At 34.3% G+C, this 20646-nt stretch overlaps 1 protein-coding gene across 3 annotated transcripts in view; it reads left to right on the top strand.

Moving 5' to 3' along the window:
* ABCA5 (ATP binding cassette subfamily A member 5) overlaps positions 1 to 20646 on the top strand; it is a 79918-nt gene that overhangs the window by 37991 nt on the left and 21281 nt on the right. For all 3 annotated transcript variants that reach the window (XM_033181963.1, XM_033181962.1, XM_033181964.1), the window contains 11 exons: positions 582 to 757; positions 1332 to 1451; positions 2966 to 3104; positions 4388 to 4478; positions 4662 to 4801; positions 6623 to 6742; positions 10597 to 10798; positions 14631 to 14800; positions 17441 to 17568; positions 17982 to 18119; positions 19977 to 20090. In XM_033181963.1, the coding sequence (XP_033037854.1) occupies positions 582 to 757; positions 1332 to 1451; positions 2966 to 3104; positions 4388 to 4478; positions 4662 to 4801; positions 6623 to 6742; positions 10597 to 10798; positions 14631 to 14800; positions 17441 to 17568; positions 17982 to 18119; positions 19977 to 20090 (1538 nt within the window). The remainder of the gene's footprint in view (positions 1 to 581; positions 758 to 1331; positions 1452 to 2965; positions 3105 to 4387; positions 4479 to 4661; positions 4802 to 6622; positions 6743 to 10596; positions 10799 to 14630; positions 14801 to 17440; positions 17569 to 17981; positions 18120 to 19976; positions 20091 to 20646) is intronic.

Here is a 20646-nt window from a genome sequence, read left to right as displayed (position 1 = left end):
ATTAGTTTGATTTCGTTGTTTGTCCTTAGTTGTATCACTCTTTGATGGTAGTCATAATATCTTACATTTGTATAAGAATATATGATTTTTCTCATGATTCTTCATAATGTATGATTGTTTTGATTTAATAGTTCTTTAGTGGGATATATTAGTGTTCACTTTATAAAAAAGGAGAGCTGGAATTTAAAGAGATTGAGTGATTTGGCCACGACCACACAACTAGTTAGGATAAAATTTATAGTTCTTTAATCCCTCCCCTATTGCATAATGTCTAGAAAATTGTTACTGGAATACAAGTGTAAGTAATACATCAATAGATATTTATATTTAGTGACAAGCTTTTAGTTTCTTGATTTTCCCACTATGTTATATGACCTGTAAGTGATGGAAAATGAGGTTGAAATATAAGTGGATGCAGATCACCAATAATATGGAAATAAGGGTGTGTTGTGCCTTGTAAATTTTTATTAATTTTTACCTGATATGTCTGTTATAACCAAATAAGTAAGTTGTCAGGATACTTCAAAACATACACATTATAAAATCATTAATGTACGTTTAAATATATATTTTGCTTTTAGGGTTTGCATCTATATATGGACACAGAGTCTCAGAAATAGATGAAATGTTTGAAGCAAGAAAAATGATTGGCATTTGTCCACAGTTAGATATACACTTTGATGTTTTGACAGTAGAAGAAAATTTATCAATTTTGGCTTCAATCAAAGGGATACCAGCCAACAATATAATACAAGAAGTATGCTATTCATATAGAAATCTTTACTTTTATTTTCTGTCATCAATAACCTTTTGTAATAACTTGTGCAATAAAAAAATGCTTGAAAATCTAAAATCTAAATATAACACTTGTTCTGAGCCAATAAACAGAAAGCTATTACAAAGAATTGGACAGAATTTGGAGTAAATGTTTTAGCACACATAAAAGTTTGTTTCATCTGGAGGATGCTTGCCTGCCTTATTTCTCGCCTCTCTTCCTCTCATCTCCTCTACCCCTCCCACTTCCACACATACACTAAGAGCCATCACAGTGATCTCTTCTTATTCTTTCCCTACCACCCAAGAAGGCACAAAAGTAAAATCTTTCCCTCAAGAATCTTGTTACCTGTTGTTTTCATAATTATCTATGAATATATGTCAAAGGAATTTCCATGCTAAAGGAACATTTTTAAAGTTGATATTAAAATTATTTAAAAACTTATGCTACTTAAATATTTAACACATTAAAACTTAAAACATTTAAAAAGTAATATTGATAATTATGTAAATAGTATGACTTTTAAAATAACATTGTTCATGCTTTACTTTTACAGGTACAGAAGGTTTTACTAGATTTAGACATGCAGACTATCAAAGATAACCAAGCTAAAAAATTAAGTGGTGGTCAAAAAAGAAAGCTGTCATTAGGAATTGCTGTTCTTGGGAACCCAAAGGTAAATAAATATTGCTTTTACAAATGAGCTCATTTTAAACTATGTCGAATTAAAAAGCAGGTTGTAGAAAGATATAGTACATTATGTAAAGGTTAAGTATACATAAAATACTGTATGTTATTATGGATGCAATCATAGTAATGAGATTTTAAAACAAGTCAGAAAGATGTATAACTTTTTTTTAATTTTAGTAGCTTTCAAGGTACTAGAGGTTTTTGGTTACATGGATGAATTATATAGTGGTGACTTCTGAGATTTTAGTGCACCCATCTCCTGAGTAGTATACATTATACTCAATATGTAGTTTTTTTTCATTTCTCACCCCCCTTCCACCCTTCCCTTTCTGAGCTATAACATCTTTATGATAACTGGTTACTTATAGGAAGGAGAATGGAAGATTAGACTTTAGTTATGACTGCCATGTCCGTCCGTCCTTCCTTCCTTCCTTCCTTCCTTCCTTTTCTTTCTTTTCTTTCCTTTCTTTCCTTCTTTTCTTTCTCTCTTTCTCTATTTCTCTCGTTCTTTCGTTCTTTCGTTCTTTCTTTCTTTCTTTCTTTCTTCTTTCCTAGAGATGAGACCTTGCTATGTTGCCCAGGCTGGTCTTGAACTGGCCTCAAGCTATCCTCCCGCCTTTGCCTTCCAAAGTCTTGGGATTACAGGCATGAGCCACCACACCTGGCCTCCATGTTTTATTTCTTTGAAAAATGATCTGAAGAAAATGTGGCCAAAAAATAACATTGCTGATTTGGAATGGTAGCTATAATAGTATTACTCTCTTGTTCTCTATAGTTTAAAAAAAATTTGTTATGCTTAATAACAAAAGTTAAATAGAACAAAATCAAAGGAGTAATTCAGTTTGTCACTGTCCTGCTTTGATTTTGTATGTATTTGTTTTATGCTGTTCTCTGTTGTAGAAACAGAGAAACAAACCGATGTACTACTTTACACAGGGCATCAAAACTGACAGGTGCATGCATGCAGCTAGGATGATCTCCTATGGATCCCTACCATCCTGCCACATTCCCCCTGCTGTTGCAGCTGGGGAATGATTCTGGATCCTGGCTTTATGTTCATTAGTCTTCCTCTCAGCCTCCACCACCATGTTTTTTTTAATATTAAAAATAGTCTTGAAACAAATTGCTTCCCTTGAACTAATATAAAACCGTATATTCTTCTCCAAAAAAGCAAGCGTTACATCTACAAATTTAATTGTTAAGGATAATAGCAATATACTTAATGTTTTGTTTTTTAGTTTATTTGTCTGACTGTTGTTATACTTTTGTGTTATGTATTACAGGCAGTCTTTTAGAATTAAACCAGGGAAAATATTCACATGTCAAATTTAGAATTTAAAAAATTTATGTGAACTCAACTATGAATGAAAAAATCTGGTCTAATATATTTCTGATTGAAAATAATAATTTGAAATGGGGCATTTTTTTAGTGTCCATATGTGTTTTTAATATTTAGTTTTTCTGAGGATTCCGTGCCCTTCTTAACCTCTTTTCTCACAGATACTGCTGCTAGATGAACCAACAGCTGGAATGGACCCCTGTTCTCGCCATATTGTTTGGAATCTTTTAAAATACAGAAAAGCCAATCGGGTGACAGTGTTCAGTACTCATTTCATGGATGAAGCTGACATTCTTGCAGGTGAGATTTTTGCTTTATTTTCGAAGGCTGAGGTCATGGGCCAAAAGGAAGATGGACATAGAGATGGTAATTCCTGAGATACAAATAGAGAAGCTTTTACCTAGTGGTATGTTTCCTTCACAAAAAAAGTTTTAAAAAAATGTAAAACGATATATTTTTGCATTGAGAATCTCCAAGACCATCCCAGGTTTAGTGATGTCCTAGAAGAACTCATAGAACTCAGCACGTAGTCATACTTATGACTATAATTTATTACAGCAAAAGGGTACAAAGCTAAATTAGCAAAGGGAAAAGGTATATGAGGCAAAGTCTAGAGGAAACCAGGTAGAAGCTTCCAAGAGTCCTCTCCCAGTGGAGTAGAGAGATGTGCTTTAATTTCTTCAGCATTGAGTTGTAACAACATGTGTGAAATATCTACTTGGGAAAGTTAGTATATACTCAGTGTTCAAGATTCTTACTGGCTGCCGATCATATAAACATCTTCTGCCTAGCACATACCAAAGTTCCAGACTCTCTGAAGGAAAGAAGTTGTTCAGCATAAACCACATTGTTTGTACAGGTTAGACACTGAACCACTCTTATCTGTTTTGAGAATAGTAGGAACCCTCCCAAATCCAAGTTCTCAACGGCCAAGTGCCAACCTTGTAAGCAGGCCTTTCTAAGGATAGAACCTGACCTGCTATGTTAACTCTTTTCTGCACAATTTTATACACATACATACATATAAAGAATCCAAGTTTAAGTCAACACATGACTTTTAATGACAAGATATAGAAGTTTGAAATTCTAGAGCAACTTCTGTCTGCTTATAATATAATCTAATAAAATTGGGCAAGTCATTCATGTCTTCAGTAGTACCTTTGTTTTTAAAAACCCAACAAACTAACATTTGTTCTTCTTATTACTTCTGTCGATTTTTGGAGTTGTTTCTACATTTGGTTATAAAGGAAATTGTGAAAGTGCTTGTATTGGTAAGCCTTTTAGGAAAAATCAGATATTTGGAATAATATATGGAAAGTGGACTCTAGAGTCAGACTCCTTGAGAAGAGTTCCTGGCTTTGTTAATAGCTATATGAAACATGTAGAAGGAATGTATTTTCTTTTTGCCTTAGTATTCATATCTGAAAAACAGTTGATGATAATCTGGTACCATCCTCATAAGATTGTTGTGATGATTAATGATGTAACATGGATGACTGTCATATGATAAACCATACAATATAAATGCCAATTATCAATGCTATTGATAACTTAGAAATTGAAATATAAATATTTATCTGCAGATAGGAAAGCTGTGATATCACAAGGAATGCTGAAATGTGTTGGTTCTTCAATGTTCCTCAAAAGTAAATGGGGGATTGGCTACCGCCTGAGGTATCATTCATTTTTATTGACATTATTCTATATTATACTCTTGCTATACTGTTATTATTTTAGGGGCTTGCTGTCGTATGCTTTGACCATCATTTATGGTACTAAATTTAATTTAAAGCCTTCTTAATTTACTTTTGGCTGTTTATTGTATAATCATTAATTATGATTTTTGGTATTCTCTAGCATGTACATAGACAAATATTGTGCCACAGAATCTCTTTCTTCATTGGTTAAACAACATATACCTGCAGCTACTTTATTACAACAGAATGACCAACAACTTGTGTATAGCTTGCCTTTCAAGGACATGGACAAATTTTCAGGTATTACTTACTTTTCAGTTTCTTGGTGTTTGAACTGGAATCTTATATTGGGAATAGGTTTCATTGATTTCCTTTTTGTTTCCTTCTCCATGTAGTATTGCCATGCTCCCAGGTGGCCAGAGTTAATATTCTGTTTCTGCTTTATTTTGTTTTTGAAAGGCAGAAAAAATTCAGCAAAAAAAAATTTTTTTTTACAAACACCATGCAAGAAACTGTAACTAATATCTTAAATACTTAAGAAAATGTTTTAAAAATGTAAAAATAATTGTGTTTACTTTGTTGTCAAGAAAAAAAAGAAATTGCTTGTAGGCCTCCTGAGAGTAAGGCATGTATGTATATAGTTTGTATACATTCTCAGGTTCTTTTTTAGTTTCGTGATTTCATAATGAATTATATGACAAATCCTTGAATTCTTTTAATCGAGGCATTATTTTTTAACTTTTTAACGAGGAACTCAAACTCAGTCTCCTTCCTCTGTTTAGGAATTTCTTGATAGCCAAAAGGATGTTATTGATGTAAGTACATTGTGCAGAATTTTCATAGCATTTATCTCATAATCAGAAAAATACTTTTTTTTAAAAGAAAGAAATCACAAATTAAGTGGACTGAAGTACACTTGCCAACTTAACACACTTTGCCTATCATTCTATCTACTTATACCTACCTATCTCCTGTTCTTTAGTAACATTCATGTAGGCTTATTTTCTACCAGATGCTGGTCTGTGCCTTTGGCAATTATTAGTTTATTTCATTATCCCAATATTTCAAGAAATACATGAGATAAATACTATTATTGCTTTCATTTTACAAATGAAGAAACTGAGGCATAAAAAGATTTAAGGAACTTGCCCAAGGTAACACAAGTAGAAAGTGGTGGAGCTGAGTTTTGAACCGAGGCAAATCAGTTCCGGAACTCTTGGTTTTTACCACCATACTTTCTTTGTTGTCTCTTATATTTCTTTGATAAATTGTCACGGTATTTCACTGAATTTCACAGTGTCTTCTGGGATCTCCTGCAGGATGGACCGTAAGACCTCTTAAAGGAATTCATAATGTCAGCACTTTTTCTAGTAATACCAAAATGTTATTTGCCTTATTGACCCTCAGCTTCTCATGATTATACAGTGTTTTCTAGAGACTGCATAATATGTGCTATCACAACAGGTTGAATGCAGAAACAAATATGAGAACCCATCTGTCCTCTGTTAATTAAGACAGACATTAATGAGATTTGCAGAAATATAAAGCAACATTCTCTTCTCATTATTTTTGTTTTAAAAGATGCAGTTTTTAAAGATAAAATTGTGTTAACCTGTAATAGGTTTATTTTTTATTATTTTTAAAAATATGAATAAGTATTTAAATGATTTCTGTATATTTTCTAATATACATATTTATGTTATTGTTCAATATAGTAACATTCTCAGTTTTAATTTCAAATACTATAAAATTTTTGTTCGTTTATAATATATAGATATAATATGATAATAGATATATTCTCATAAATAAAATTTCTTTAAGGTCCTTAATTTATAAGAATGTTAATTAAGCCTGTTACTTAGGCTGGAGTTCAGTGCCATGATCACAGCTCGCTGAACCCTCAAACTCTTGGGCTCTGGTGATCCTCCCACCTGAGTCTCCTGAGTATCTAAGACTACAGGCTTGCATCAGTATGCCTAGCTTATTTATTTTTATTTGTTGTAGAGATGGGTCATGGTATGTTGCACAGGCTGTTCATGAACTTATTTTTAAAGGATATTTTACAATAATTTATGATAATGTGCTTAACGATATACTGTTCTTTCATTTTTTTTCTTTTAGGTTTGTTTTCCGCCCTAGACAGTCATTCAGATTTGGGTGTCATTTCTTATGGTGTTTCCATGACGACTTTGGAAGATGTATTTTTAAAGTTAGAAGTTGAAGCGGAAATTGACCAAGCAGGTAAAAACAGAACTAACAAAACATTTTAGGCAATGGACCAGACAGATGGTGAATAAGACAAAAATTATATAAATGTGAATTTTATATTATTTTTTGGAAGAAAGGGTAAAAGTATACAAGTAAATAAGTAATGAGATACTTACTGATAATGATAGGAGTTATGCAGGAAATAATGGGGTGGTCTTAGAAGGCAGCGAATTTAGCTTATATCATCAGGAAGGACTTTGTTGAGATAATACTTGACCTGATGCCTGTATAACAAGAAAAATCAAGTAAGTGAAGATTTTAGGGTAGAAATTTTCAGATAAAGAACTGCAACTGCAAAGATATTAACTGAGGAATGAGTTGGATGTCTTTGAGGGATAAAAAAAGGCTACCGTGGCCAGAGCCATGGTGAAGATATTACACAGCAGAGTCAGGAGGATACTCAAAGGGATAGATCATATTTTGCCTTTGAACATCTGGAAAACAATTTCATTTGTTTTCTTATTGTAGTGTGAAGCTATCAGAGAGTTTTAAAGCAAATAGGTACCATGATCTGATTTGAGTTTTTAAAAAACACATTCTGGCTGTTGAATGATGAGAGGATTGTAAAGGAAGTGTGGAAGTAGGAAGACCAGTTAGGAAACTGTTATAGTTAATACTACCTTGAACTAGGGTGTCAATGAAAATAGGGAGGCCGGGCACAGTGGCTTATGCCTATAATCCCAGCACTTTGGGAGGCCAAGGCAGGGAGATCGCTTGAGCCCAGGAGTTCCAGACCAGCGTTGGCAACATGGCAAAACCTTGTTGCTACAAATAACACAAAAAATAGCCTGGTGTGGTAGCATGTGCCTGTAGTTCCAGCTACTCTAGAGGCTGAAGTGGGAGAATCACCTGAGTCCAGGAAGTCAAGGCTGCAGTGAGCCATGATGACACCACTGCACTCCAGCCTGGGCATCAGAAGGAGACTAAGAAAAAAAAAAAAAAAAAAAGGGAAAGAACAGATTTGGGTTATATTGGTGGTAGTGGTGATGAGTTGCTGATAGATTGAGTGTTAGAGGTTCAGGAGAGGGTGGAATGAAGAATAATTCCTAAGCTTTTGCCTTGATAACTGGGAATGAGATTGCCATTTCCTGAAAATAGGGGAAGAGTAGGTATGTGGAAAGAAGGAATGCAAACACAAGTTTTTTCCTTTTTTTTTTTTGTTTTTTGAGATGGAGTCTTGCTCTGTCACCCAGGCTGGAGTGCGGTGGCGCAATCCTGGCTCACTGCAACCTCCGCCTCCCAAGTTCAAGCGATCCTCCTGCCTCAGTCTCCCAAGTAGCTGGGACTACAGGCGCCCACCACCACGCCTGGCTAATCGTTGTGTTTTTTAGTAGAGACAGGGTTTTGCCATGTTGGCCAGGCTGGTCTTGAACTGACCTCAGGTGATCCACCCGCCTTGGCCTCCCAAAGTGCTAGGATTACAGGCGTGAACCACCGCACCCAGCCCAGGCATGAATTTTGAGTATATTTTTTGAGATGCATCTGGAGCTAAATGAATATGTTAGGGCTGAAGATATAGATTTCGAAGTCACTCATAGATAGATGGTGCTGTGGAATTGGATGAAATCTCTTAGTCGGGTAGGGAGTGTAGATAAGAATTGAGGGGCAAGCCCCCTGGGTGAGCAGTGGAGAAGGAGCCAAAAGGGCTGACCATGAATGAGCAATTATTACTCTACTTTTTCATGAAAGAGTGGAAATGGAAAAACCTTGAAAAATGGTGTTTTAGGAAAGAGGAAGTGGTCAGTTATTTGTTGATTGCTGTGAAGAATAAGATGAGGACAAAAACGGTAGTTTTGGTAACGTAGAAGATAGTGAGGGATTTGGTAGAGTGTAAGAATGGTGATCTTGACAAATCAAGTTCTTGATGCAGTAAGGACCAAGGTGGATCTATTTAGTTTATAGTGAGAACGTGAGTTGAGGAATGTTTCTTATGATTGAAGGTTGGCAGAATGTCTGTAGTGGCAGGTGAGGAGAGCAAAGGAAACCAGGATGTTAGTTCACAGTTGTTAAAAGAGTTGAGATGCTGCAAATACACATTTTGGATGAATGTCGAGTGGCTGATGATTAAAATCATTGTGATACCAAAGTCAAGAATCAAGCTGAATATATCATCATGAAGTAAACTTGCATTATATTATGCTAAAATAATTCTGAAACTTAAAAAAATCTTACAGGAATTATTCATGATTTGGTAGTCAAATTTTAAAAGATTGGCCTTATTGTGTGGGAACAATAATTTGTCAGCATCACAAACTGTAAAATTGCTCCTGTAGTCCTACGTTTATGATCCCAGATGCTCACTTTCAAATGCAGTGAGGAGAAGCCATATGTTTTTGAGTTCTTAATTTTTCTTTTGTTATTATGTCTGGATCAATGAAGATTTATCTGAAAATTAATGTATGTGATTTTGTAGTTTCTCCTTCTTTTGAAATTTTTAAATGATGAAGTTGGCGTTCTGCTTTTAGTTCTTTCACCCTCACAAATTGTGGAAGAATCTAAAATAAAACTTTTGTATTGAAAGTGTATGGTCTTAATGGAATTAAATAACTAAAAAAAGAAGTAAGTCTCCCAAATTTGTTTTAATACCTTGAGTACTAGTGTACTGAACCACTACTTAAAATTAATATTATATAATCATTTCTTTTTATATTATTATCTAAATTAAAGAATACATGTATTGGCCCAAAAATTATAATGTGCTTCCTAAAGTTATCTAACTAGTACATTCTCTTTAATATTTGCATTAACTGTCAATATTTTTCTGCATCTAAAGTTCTAAGTGTCTGTTTTTGAGTTTAAAATAAACCTCAATTGTGTAATATTTTATTCTCGCCATTAAATAAATATATGTTTATGGTTTCATTGGTAGAATTTTAACATGAAGTACATAAATACATTTTTATTCCAAATACATTTGGAATGTTTAACTGTAATTTAAATGAATATTAAAATGAAATCTGAATGACATACCCTATTCACACTACTGAATTTGTTATACCTTTTAAGTGTTGTGCTAATAATCTGTATGATCACACTGTCATCGATCATGTATAACCTCAGTAATGCCAGGAAATCATATTGAAGTAGGCATTTGACTCTTAAACCTTCCAAAGACTGAAGATGAAGTTGAAGGGCAGAATTTGGCTGAAAACTGAGCCTGAGGCTAAATTTTAATTGAGAAGTAATGTAAAGCCAGGAGAGGACTCTCAAACATGGAGATAAGAGAGAAGTCTTGTGTATGATCAGGACATGATGTTAGGTTGTAGTCAGAGAGGAAAAGTTGACATAAAAGTTGGATATTGTACAGATACAGAGATAATAAGATTTTAAATATGGACGTGCATCCAGTTTGATTCCATAGTGGAATTATACCATGTGTCACCTTTGCATCTGTTCTCTTTTACTCAATATGACATTTGTGAAGTTCAACCATGTTGTTATGGGTACAGTAGTTGGTTCATTTTCATTGGTTTACGCTGTTCTCTTATATTCATATGTTACAACTATTCATCCATTCACCTGTCAGTAGACATTTGGGTTCTTTCCAGGATATGTGTATTCTAGATAGGGCTCTACTAAGAATGTTCTTATACATGTATTTTGGTGAAACCTATATTCATATCTCTGTTGGATTTATACCTGTTGGGGATCTCTTGGATCAAAAGATATATGTATGTTCAGCTTTAATAGATACTGCCAGAATATAGGAGAGTTCCATTTGTTCCACATAACTGCCAGACCTATGCTTCTTTAAATTTCCCTGCTTCAGAAAGATTTTATCTTTTTTAATGAATATACTGAAATGTTTGTTTTGTTTTGGCAAATAGATTATAGTGTATTTACTCAGCAGCCACTGGAGGAAGAAATGGATTCAAAATCTTTTGATGAAATGGAACAGAGCTTACTTATTCTTTCTGAAACCAAGGCTTCTCTAGTGAGCACCATGAGCCTTTGGAAACAACAGATGTATACAATAGCAAAGTTTCATTTCTTTACCTTGAAACGTGAAAGTAAATCAGTGAGATCAGTGTAAGTATAATTATCACCCTTATACCTGATGGATTGTTTTTTAAGGATACAAATTGGTTTTACCATCTTAATTTTTAAAATGTTAACATATGTAAATAATTTATATAGTTTTGAAAGATTACCACTATAATTTCACAATGTTAGAGAAAAAAATTACAATGATTTCATCAAATACCCTGTCTTACACTTTTTAAACTAGCATTTGTTGTCTCATCTATAAAGTGAGGAAATAACAAATATTTCCTAATTGTATAATTTTTGAATTACTCTCATTGTATCTTTTTCTTTCTTTCACCTGGGAGCACAGATTCAAGTTTCCTTGAATATATTAATACACTCCCCATTGTATCTTAAATTTTATTTTGTGTTTCTATTTTTTCACTATTTTTTGCATCTATTAGTTTTTATAACTACTTTTTGTAAATAGCAGGAAAAGTGAGTTTTACCTCTATTTATCATATGAGGAAACTGAAAAATAAAGAAGGCTACATAGCTAGTAGATCTGGGATCAAAATGACATCTTTTCAAGTTAGCTTTAGCCTTTCTCTAGGGTACTAGGAACTGAATAATTTGGAGATAACATTAACCACTTTCATATACCACACACCTATCTTAAGTCCAAAATGGCAGTAGTAATAAGGCTTAATAATTAAGAATAAGAATATAGTTATATGTTTGGAATATGCTAAATTTATATGCTCTTCTTTGACCAAATTCAGTGTCAAACAAATGTCAGTCATGTATCTGATTTATTCCTAGGTCAGCATTACTGAAAGAAAAATGTTTATTTAAATTAGCATGTTTCAATGTATTTTATTTTATTTTATTTTTTATACTTTAAGTTCTGGGATACATGTACAGAACTTGCAGGTTTGTTACATAGGTATACGCGTGCCATGGTGGTTTGCTACACTCATCAACCCATCATCTACATTAGGTATTTATCCTAATGCTATCCCTCCCCTAGTCCCCACCCGTGACAGGCCCCGGTGTGCAATGTTCCCCTCCTTGTGTCCATGTGTTCTCATTGTTCAACTCCCACTTATGAGTGAGAACATGAAGTGTTTGGTTTTCTGTTCCTGTGTTAGTTTGCTGAGAATGATGGCTTCCAGCTTCATCCATGTCCCTTCAAAGGACAAGAACTCATCCTTTTTTATGGCTGCACAATATTCCGTGGTGTATATGTACCACATTTTCTAAATACCACTCTCATAAAATACACTCAGAAAAATAATTAAAATACTGGCTGGGCTCAGTGGCTTATGCTTGTAATCTCAGCACTTTGCGAGGCCAAGGCAGGCAGATCACGAGGTCAGGAGAACAAGACCATCTTGACCAACATGGTGAAACTCCATCTCTACTAAAAATACAAAAAAATTAGCTGGGTGTGGTGGTGTGCTCCTGTAGTCTCAGCAACTCGGGAGGCTGAGGCGGGAGAATTGCTTGAACCCAGGAGGCAGAGGTTGCAGTGAGCCGAGATCGTGCCACTGCACTCCAACCTGACAACAGAGTGAGACTCCATCTAAAATAAAATAAAATAAAATAAAATAAAAAAACTTCAGTCAGCCTTGACTGCCATAACAAAATACTATTTACTGGGTGGCTTAAACAGAATATATTTTTTCACAATTCTGATGCCTGCAGGTCTGAGATCAGAGTTCCAGCATGTTGAGGGCTGTCTTCCTGGCTTGTGGAAGGCCACCATCTCACTGTGTGCTCATATTACCTCTTTGTGTATACTGGCATGCACCCTCCGGTGTCTCTTTTTATAAATGTACTGATCCTATCATGGGGACCCCACCCTCATGACACCAACTTATGCAGATGACCTTTCTGAAGTCCCATTTCCAAACACCATTATATGGGAGTTAGGGCTTCAACATACAAATTTGGGGAGGCACAAACATTCAATCCACAACAAAATGTGTTCTATGGTCAAATACATTTTGAAAATATTACTCTTATATTCCCTATATTAAAGAGTTATTCATTAGCGTAGAAAAACACATGAGATATTCTATGGTAAAGAAATTCCTTCAACTTTGTTTAACCTCATGTTCCGAATATTATTTAATTGTGAATTTTTTTTTTTTTTTTTTTTTTTTTGAGACGGAGTCTCACTCTGTCTCCCAGGCTGGAGTGCAGTGGCCGGATCTCAGCTCACTGCAAGCTCCACCTCCCGGGTTTACACCATTCTCCTGACTCAGCCTCCCGAGTAGCTGGGACTACAGGCGCCTGCCACCTCGCCCGGCTAGTTTTTTTTTTTTTTTTGTATTTTTTAGTAGAGACAGGGTTTCACTGGGTTAGCCAGGATGGTCTCGATCTCCTGACCTCATGATCCGCCCGTCTCGGCCTCCCAAAGTGCTGGGATTACAGGCTTGAGCCACCGTGCCCAGCCAATTGTGAATATTTTTTAACCCAAATCACTTCTTAACTTATTGTGGAACTGGATCCATGTCATATGCTTTTGAAATCTTGTCTTAGATATAACAATTTAAGAAATATTTTTAGAAAATTATGGAGTATGTGAAAATTATAAATTGCTAAATAAAGTATGATGATCTAACCTCTCCAACCACTTGTTAGGACACTTATTACATGTAATATGGAGATATTTTATCAGATAAGTAGCTGCCCTCCAGATAAAAGGGCATTGTAGTATACCTTGCTTTGCCTCCTGAGAGCAGCAATGACAATTAATATGATAAAATTGCGATTAGGATGATATTTCAAAGATATCAGCCATTCAGAGTTTAATTTTATTTTTATTTGCTTCTCTATATCTAAAATATTTTTGTTCATGTGTGAAAAGTAAATGGGGCCTCGTGCGGTGGCTCACGCCTGAAATCCTAGCACTTTGGAAGGCTGCGGCAGGTGGATCCCTTGAGGCCAGGAGTTTGAGACCAGTCTGGCCAACATGGCAAAACCCTGTTTCTATTAAAATACAAAAATTAGCTGGGTACAGTGGCACAGGCCACTCGTCCCACCTACTTGGGAGACTGAGGCATGAGAATCGTTTGAACCTGGGAGGCAGAGGTTGCAGTGAGCCGAGATCTCACCACTGCACTCCAGTCTGGGTGACAGAGCAAGACTCTTTCTCAAAAAAAAAAAAAAAAGGTTAAGATAGAGACAGGACAGGACAGGAAGTAATTCCTTCAGAAGTAGAGACAAATATTTGAGACATAACGTCTTGTGCTTTAACAGTTATAACTACGTGTTTACATACTCTTATGAAAATTTAAGGGCGTCACTGATCTAAAATATACTTTTATAACTTTTAATTTTTGTCATAGAGTATTGGCTTTCTCTCCAGTATTGTCATAAGATCATTTTGGGGAATAGGATTTCTTTTTTTTTTTTTTTTTTTCAGTTTTTTTCCTTTGTTTTTTTCAGTTATTATCTTTTAACTATCTAGAGTTTAAATCTATACCAGTGTGGGCTGGGTGAGGTGGCTCACACCTGTAATCCCAGCACTTCGGGAGGCCGAGGCAGGCAAGCTCCTTGTTTGAGCTCAGGAGTTCGAGACCAGCCTCAGCAACATGGCGAAACCCCCATCTCTACAAAAAATAACAAAAATTAGTTGTGTATGGTGGTGTGTGCCTGTAGTCCCAGCTATTCAGGAGGCTAAGGGGAGAAGATTGCTTGAGCCTGGGAGGCAGAGGTTACAGTGAGCTGAGATCACACCCCTTACACTCCAGCCTGGGTGACAGAACCAGACCCTGTTTCACATAAAAACAAAAAAAGTCCTGATTATCAATGTGAAGGGAGAGTTTTAATTGATTTTCATATTAATGTAATATGTACCGTGAGCTGTGTTTTTTTTTCTTTTCAGGTTGCTTCTGCTTTTAATTTTTTTCACAGTTCAGATTTTTATGTTTTTGGTGCATCACTCTTTTAAAAATGCTGTGGTTCCCATCAAACTTGTTCCAGACTTATATTTTCTAAAACCTGGAGAGAAACCTCATAAGTACAAAACAAGTCTGCTTCTTCAAAATTCTACTGGTGAGTGTGTGAAGGTCTGTGAATGAATGTTGGGCGTGGAGCGTGGGGTTGAGGGGTGGATAAAGGTCTAGATTTTAGAAATATATTTAAGGTAAAGGCGTGGTCTATCTGCATGAAATCTATAGTTCAATACATCTCTTATTGATGCTGAAGAATATATTACAGTAGATTTTGGTTTACAAATAAATGACAGTTTTGGCCAGGCGTGATGGTTCACACCTGTAATCCCAGTACTTTGGGAGGCTGAGGCAGGTGGATCACCTGAGGTCAGGAGTTTGAGACCAGCCTGGGCAACATGGTGAAACCCCATCTCTACTAAAACTATAAAAATTAGCCAGGCATGGTGACACACGCCTGTAGTCCAAGCTACGCGGGAGGCTGAGGCAGGAGAATCGCTTGAATCTGGGAGGCAGAGGTTGCAGTGAGCCAAGATCGTACCACTGCATTCCAGTCTGGGCAACAGAGGGAGACTCTGCCTCAAAAAATAAAATAAAATAAGGTAAAAATAAATAAATAGTTTTTAAAAATACTCTAATTTATACTTTGTATAATAGTAAAATTTCTTTTTTTTTAATAATAATGTTATTCTTACCAGCATGTTTTATGCTGATAAGCTCATGGTGAGCAAAATATACTTCAGAAGTTGAAAAACCCTCTTTACAAAGAGTTATAGTACATAATATTTATAGAAGTATGTGTCTGCATAGAAGTGTTTAATTCTTCAAGGACAGTCTGAAGAATTAGTTAAAACTAAGAAAAATGAGACAAATATAAATCTGTCTAATTGAATACATTAGATTTGTAATGGATATTTTTGGCTTTGCTATTAGTATCCTTACCACATAGTTGTCAAATATGAAAAAAATTTAAACATACAGACTTGAGCAAAGCTCAAAACAAAAAACTGACATAGTGTTCTGATTTTCAAAATATTCAAAGCTAATACAAACTTTATTCATATGTGATCAGTTGTTCCTAAAACATCTCCTGTTCTGTAACAAACTCCATGGGGTTTAACCTTTCTAACACTTTACCTACATTCTAGTATCTTTCCTTTTTGATTCACCAACTGATTCAAAAAAGACTTTGCAAGTATTAAAATAATAAGCGTGGCTAGGAATGATTATAAATTACTATTAAAATCATCACTGTTAAAATCTGGTGCTTGTTATATAACCTTCATTCTTTCGGGTAAAGATGCATTTATTGATGGATAAATGAGTGAGAACATGGAAAATTACTTGGAGCGTGGAAAATTAATGGAAAATTACTCGAATGGAAAATGTTAGGTTTTGCAATTTTTGTCTTTCGTTAGGAATTCTCGTTTTGGTTTTAAAATACATTTTATATTGCTAACATATAATCCTTACACTATGATAATCTTGACATTTTTTATATATGTCCAGGGAATTGTACATGCATCTCAAATATTTCTTTTTTTAAGAAAAGGACCTTGGCTTCAAATAAAATCTTTTTGCTTTGAGTTAATTCTCACTGAGCTTTAGAAATTCTAGTATTTTCAGTTTCTCTTTATTTTTTATTCTTAGAGTTGCTTGCTTATGCATGCCTTCCTAAGCCTTGTGTGTGTTCCAAAATAAAACCACTTCTTTTTTGAATCACTGGCCTCTCTGTGTATATATATATTAGGTGGTATCTTGCCCACCTTGCAGAGCTTTTTGTATCTCTTGTGCTGTGCTTCCTTCACTTATAATGTATCTCTCTTCTCAGGGTACATAGCTGTTCTTGCAAGTTAGAGATAAGAGATCAGTTAAGGTACTAGGTTGGGAGTAAAGTAGTGTCACCATTCTCTATGACACTGAGATTTGGTGCTGTGTCTGATCCACCCTGCCATACTATTCAGTTACTAGTAATGTTTTGCTTTGTTTGATTTAAATTTCTCTCAAAGTCACATTTGTCCTTCCCTGAATCCTGGTTTTTGTTATGATAGAGGGGAAACTGCATGTATTCAGCAGACATGTTGGTATAGATTTAAATCCTGGCAGGATTTAAAATCTTACTCTTGGCTCCAGGTACTTTAGAGAATGTAGATAGAGATGTGATTATGTGTTTGAATATTTTAAGGTAGTTAAGGCAATTGACATGTCTGCCCAGAGCCTACAAAAAAATCCTCTAGCGAGTGATGTTACCATGCCTATATCTTTCTGAGCTTAGCAGGTTATCTTGTTACCTAAAATTGTCAGATAGATTTTTATTCTTATTATTTAACCAAATTTCTTGTATTATAGGTTAACTTTTTAATGTTAATAATAGTTGTAGTAGCAACAGCAGCAGCTAAAATATGCACAGTTACTATGTGTCAGGTTCTAAAGTCTGTGTATATATTCAGTCATTTAATCCTCATGATCACTCTACCTATGAGGCAGTTATACTTATTTTACCCACTTTACAAAAGAGGAAACTTAAGGTCCAGAGCATCTAGGTAACTTGCTTGAAGGACAAATAATTTAATGTTACAACTCAGCTTTAAAACCAGGCTGACTGGCTTCAGAGCCAATGTACTTACTTGTGTATTTGCTAACGAAAATAAAATATTACTCTAAAACTAGAATTATCTTCCCAATGTTACTAAAAGCTTCGTTTTAACTCATTCTTTATTATTTGCTTATTTTCTAACACCAGACTCAGATATCAGTGATCTTATTGACTTTTTCACAAGCCAGAACATAATGGTAACCATGATTAATGACAGTGACTATGTATCCGTGGCTCCCCATAGTGCGGCTTTAAATGTGATGCGTTTAGAAAAGGTAAGATGAATGCACTGAAGGAATATCCATTTGGGAGTTATGCAAGATTAAAACATTTCTTCTAAAATTAATTATTTGTTGATTTGACCTTATGAGTTAGAAATTAGATTTTACTTTTGGAAATAAGTAGCTGTCTTTATTTATGATACATTTCATTCCCTCACAGATGACCAATATATAAAGTTACAGAAATTTAGTTTTTTTTAAAAAGTACATGCTTGTTTAAAATATTAAAATATCTGTACATTCCAAACCAGATTGTCTTTATCTGTCATTGAGTATTATTTCTGTGAGTTGTTGAAGCAGTTTTTCAGTATGAGAATTAGCTTTGTTGGTGAGAAAAGCTTGGTACACAGCAATAATATATCCATTTATATACAGTATGTAATAAGTGTCTTTTTTTTTAATTGTAGGACTATGTTTTTGCAGCTGTTTTCAACAGTACTATGGTTTATTCTTTACCTATATTAGTGAATATCATTAGTAACTACTATCTTTATCATTTAAATGTGACTGAAACCATCCAGATCTGGAGTACCCCATTCTTTCAAGTAAGCCAATGTATATACAGATAAATTTCCATATGCGTGTCATATATATAATAACCGTTAAAAAAACAAGCAAAAATAACTAAATATGTAGAAGTTTATCTTGTGAGGTCTCTTAGTCTTCTTAAAACTCAAGTGAGAAATGGTTTACATTAAGGTTTATGATTCCCCAGTATAAGTATGTTTCAGGGTACAGGAGATTCTGTTTTGGTATTGATATTTGTATAAGGAATAAGTGTGTTCTGTATTGATCATAGAATATAATATAATTTTGAAATGAATGGTTTTTACCCAAAATCCAGATATTGGGGTATTGAAAAAAACTTGAGAAGTCACCCGGACAACCATTTTTCCTCTAGATAGAACTGTTGGATTGTGCATATCAGAGTCAACTTAAGATTACAGAAAAGCATTCAACATTTTTTCTCTTAATCCTTTTGATTGTCATATGCTAAAAATAAATGGACAAATATCTGGAACAATATTTTCTATTTTCTCTTGTCATACTTTTAAAAACAGCTTCATTGAAATATAATGCCCAATCAACCTGACCATTATTTAAAGTATGCACTTCGGTGTTTTTTATTATGCTCATAGAGTTGTGCAGTCCTCACTACAGCCAGTTTTAGATATACTGTTACCCCACACCCCAAAAAATAACCCCTATACTCATTAGTAATCACTCATTTCCTCTCATACCCACTCCCAACCCTAGGCAACCACTAATGTACTTTCTGTATCTATGGATTTCCTTATTTTAGACATTTTATATAAATGGGGAATCATACAGTATGTAGTCTTTTTTTGTCTGCTTTCTTGTACTTAGCATACTGCTTTGAAGATTCATCCATGTTGTAACACATATCAGTGCTTCATTTATTTTTACTACTAAATCATATTTCATTGTGTGGAATGTATGGAATGTTTATGTGAAATACCACATTCTATTTATCTGTTCATCAGTTGATGGCATTTGGGTTATTTCTACCTTTTGGCTATTATGAGTAATGCTATGACTATTTCAGTACAAGATTTTGTATGAGCATATGTTTTTATTTCTCTTGGATGAATAGCTAGGAGTGGAATTGCTAGATCATCTAGTAACTCTATGTTTAACACTTGAAGAACTGCCAAACTGCCTTCCAAAATGTTAGCATCATTTTCCATTTCCAGCAGCAGTGTCTGTGGAGAGGTATCTCATATTATGAAATATTTCAAACCTACAGAAAATGAACCACCTACTATCCAAATATTTCAAATGTTAATATTGCATAATATTTGTTTTTAATAAAACTTTAAAGATACAGGTGAAAACTCATGTTACCCCTCTCCAACCTTATTTCCTTCTCTCCCATAGAAGTAACCACAATTCACAGTTTCACAATTTGTAATTCCCATACTTGTTTTTATGATGTTACTACATATGTCTGTATCCGTAACTATTACACAAGATTTTACAACTTATAATTTTCATCAAACACTGACATATAATCATATTATATTTTGAAAGAAATAAATGGGAGTTTTTAAAGCTAACTATTCATATAGATACTCATATTAATATTTCACATTTGTTTCTTCCTTCATTAGATTCTGTATGATTGGATCCAACTCTAGTCTCATTCATTTCCACTTCTTGCACTACTAGTCTACATATTTGTGGGTCTTTCTTGGCCAGTCATTCTTTCATGTAGACTATGCCAGTCATTCTTTCATGTAGACTATGCCTGGGTTAGATATGCTAATATGTTCTTTCTGAGGTTTTGATTTTTTTTTTAGGATATAAGAAATATCCTAAGATATATTTTAAGACATAAAATGATTCTCAGTTCCATTTGTTATTCTGTGGTTGTCTTTCAGGAAATTACCGACATAGTTTTTAAAATTGAGCTGTATTTTCAAGCAGCTTTGCTTGGAATCATTGTTACTGCAATGCCACCTTACTTTGCCATGGAAAATGCAGAGAATCATAAGGTAATGACTCAGTTAAAAATATATAATTTGCTAATAAGAAGTGTCGTATAAAAATAACCTATTTGCATGATTGCAAGGCTTACTATAATTGTTATTTTAGAAATAAGTAAATGAAATATAAATACATTTATTATAGTTTCTTATTGTAATAGTAGTGATAATTAATATTTATTACTTGAGACTTGCTACATGCCTTAAAAATTATATTCTCTAATTCTCACAATATTGTGAGGTAAGATTTTTGTTACCGATTTCTTATAGATCAGGAAATCAAAGATGGTATTGTTCATATGACTTGCTCAGGTTGACTCAACTTGTTTAAATTGTGGATTTGGGAACTGAGTATGATCTTTATGTCCTTAACTGGCACACTAACATGCCTGTCCCTTTTATCCTTTAACAGGGGTATTAAGTAGTCAAGGTGCTAAATTCTTATTAATGGAAAAAAAAAAGGTGAAAGTGATTGTCATCATTAGGGCCTTGGAGAAATTGCTAAGTATACAGAGGTTCTTTGGTATTCTTTCACTTTCTTTTTGCGTCTTTCCCTTTTGTTTTC

The sequence above is a fragment of the Trachypithecus francoisi genome, unplaced genomic scaffold (assembly GCF_009764315.1).
Source record: "Trachypithecus francoisi isolate TF-2019V2 unplaced genomic scaffold, Tfra_2.0 Lachesis_group20, whole genome shotgun sequence".
Taxonomy (NCBI): Eukaryota; Metazoa; Chordata; class Mammalia; order Primates; family Cercopithecidae; genus Trachypithecus; species Trachypithecus francoisi.
This window is presented reverse-complemented; position numbering and strand designations above follow the sequence as displayed.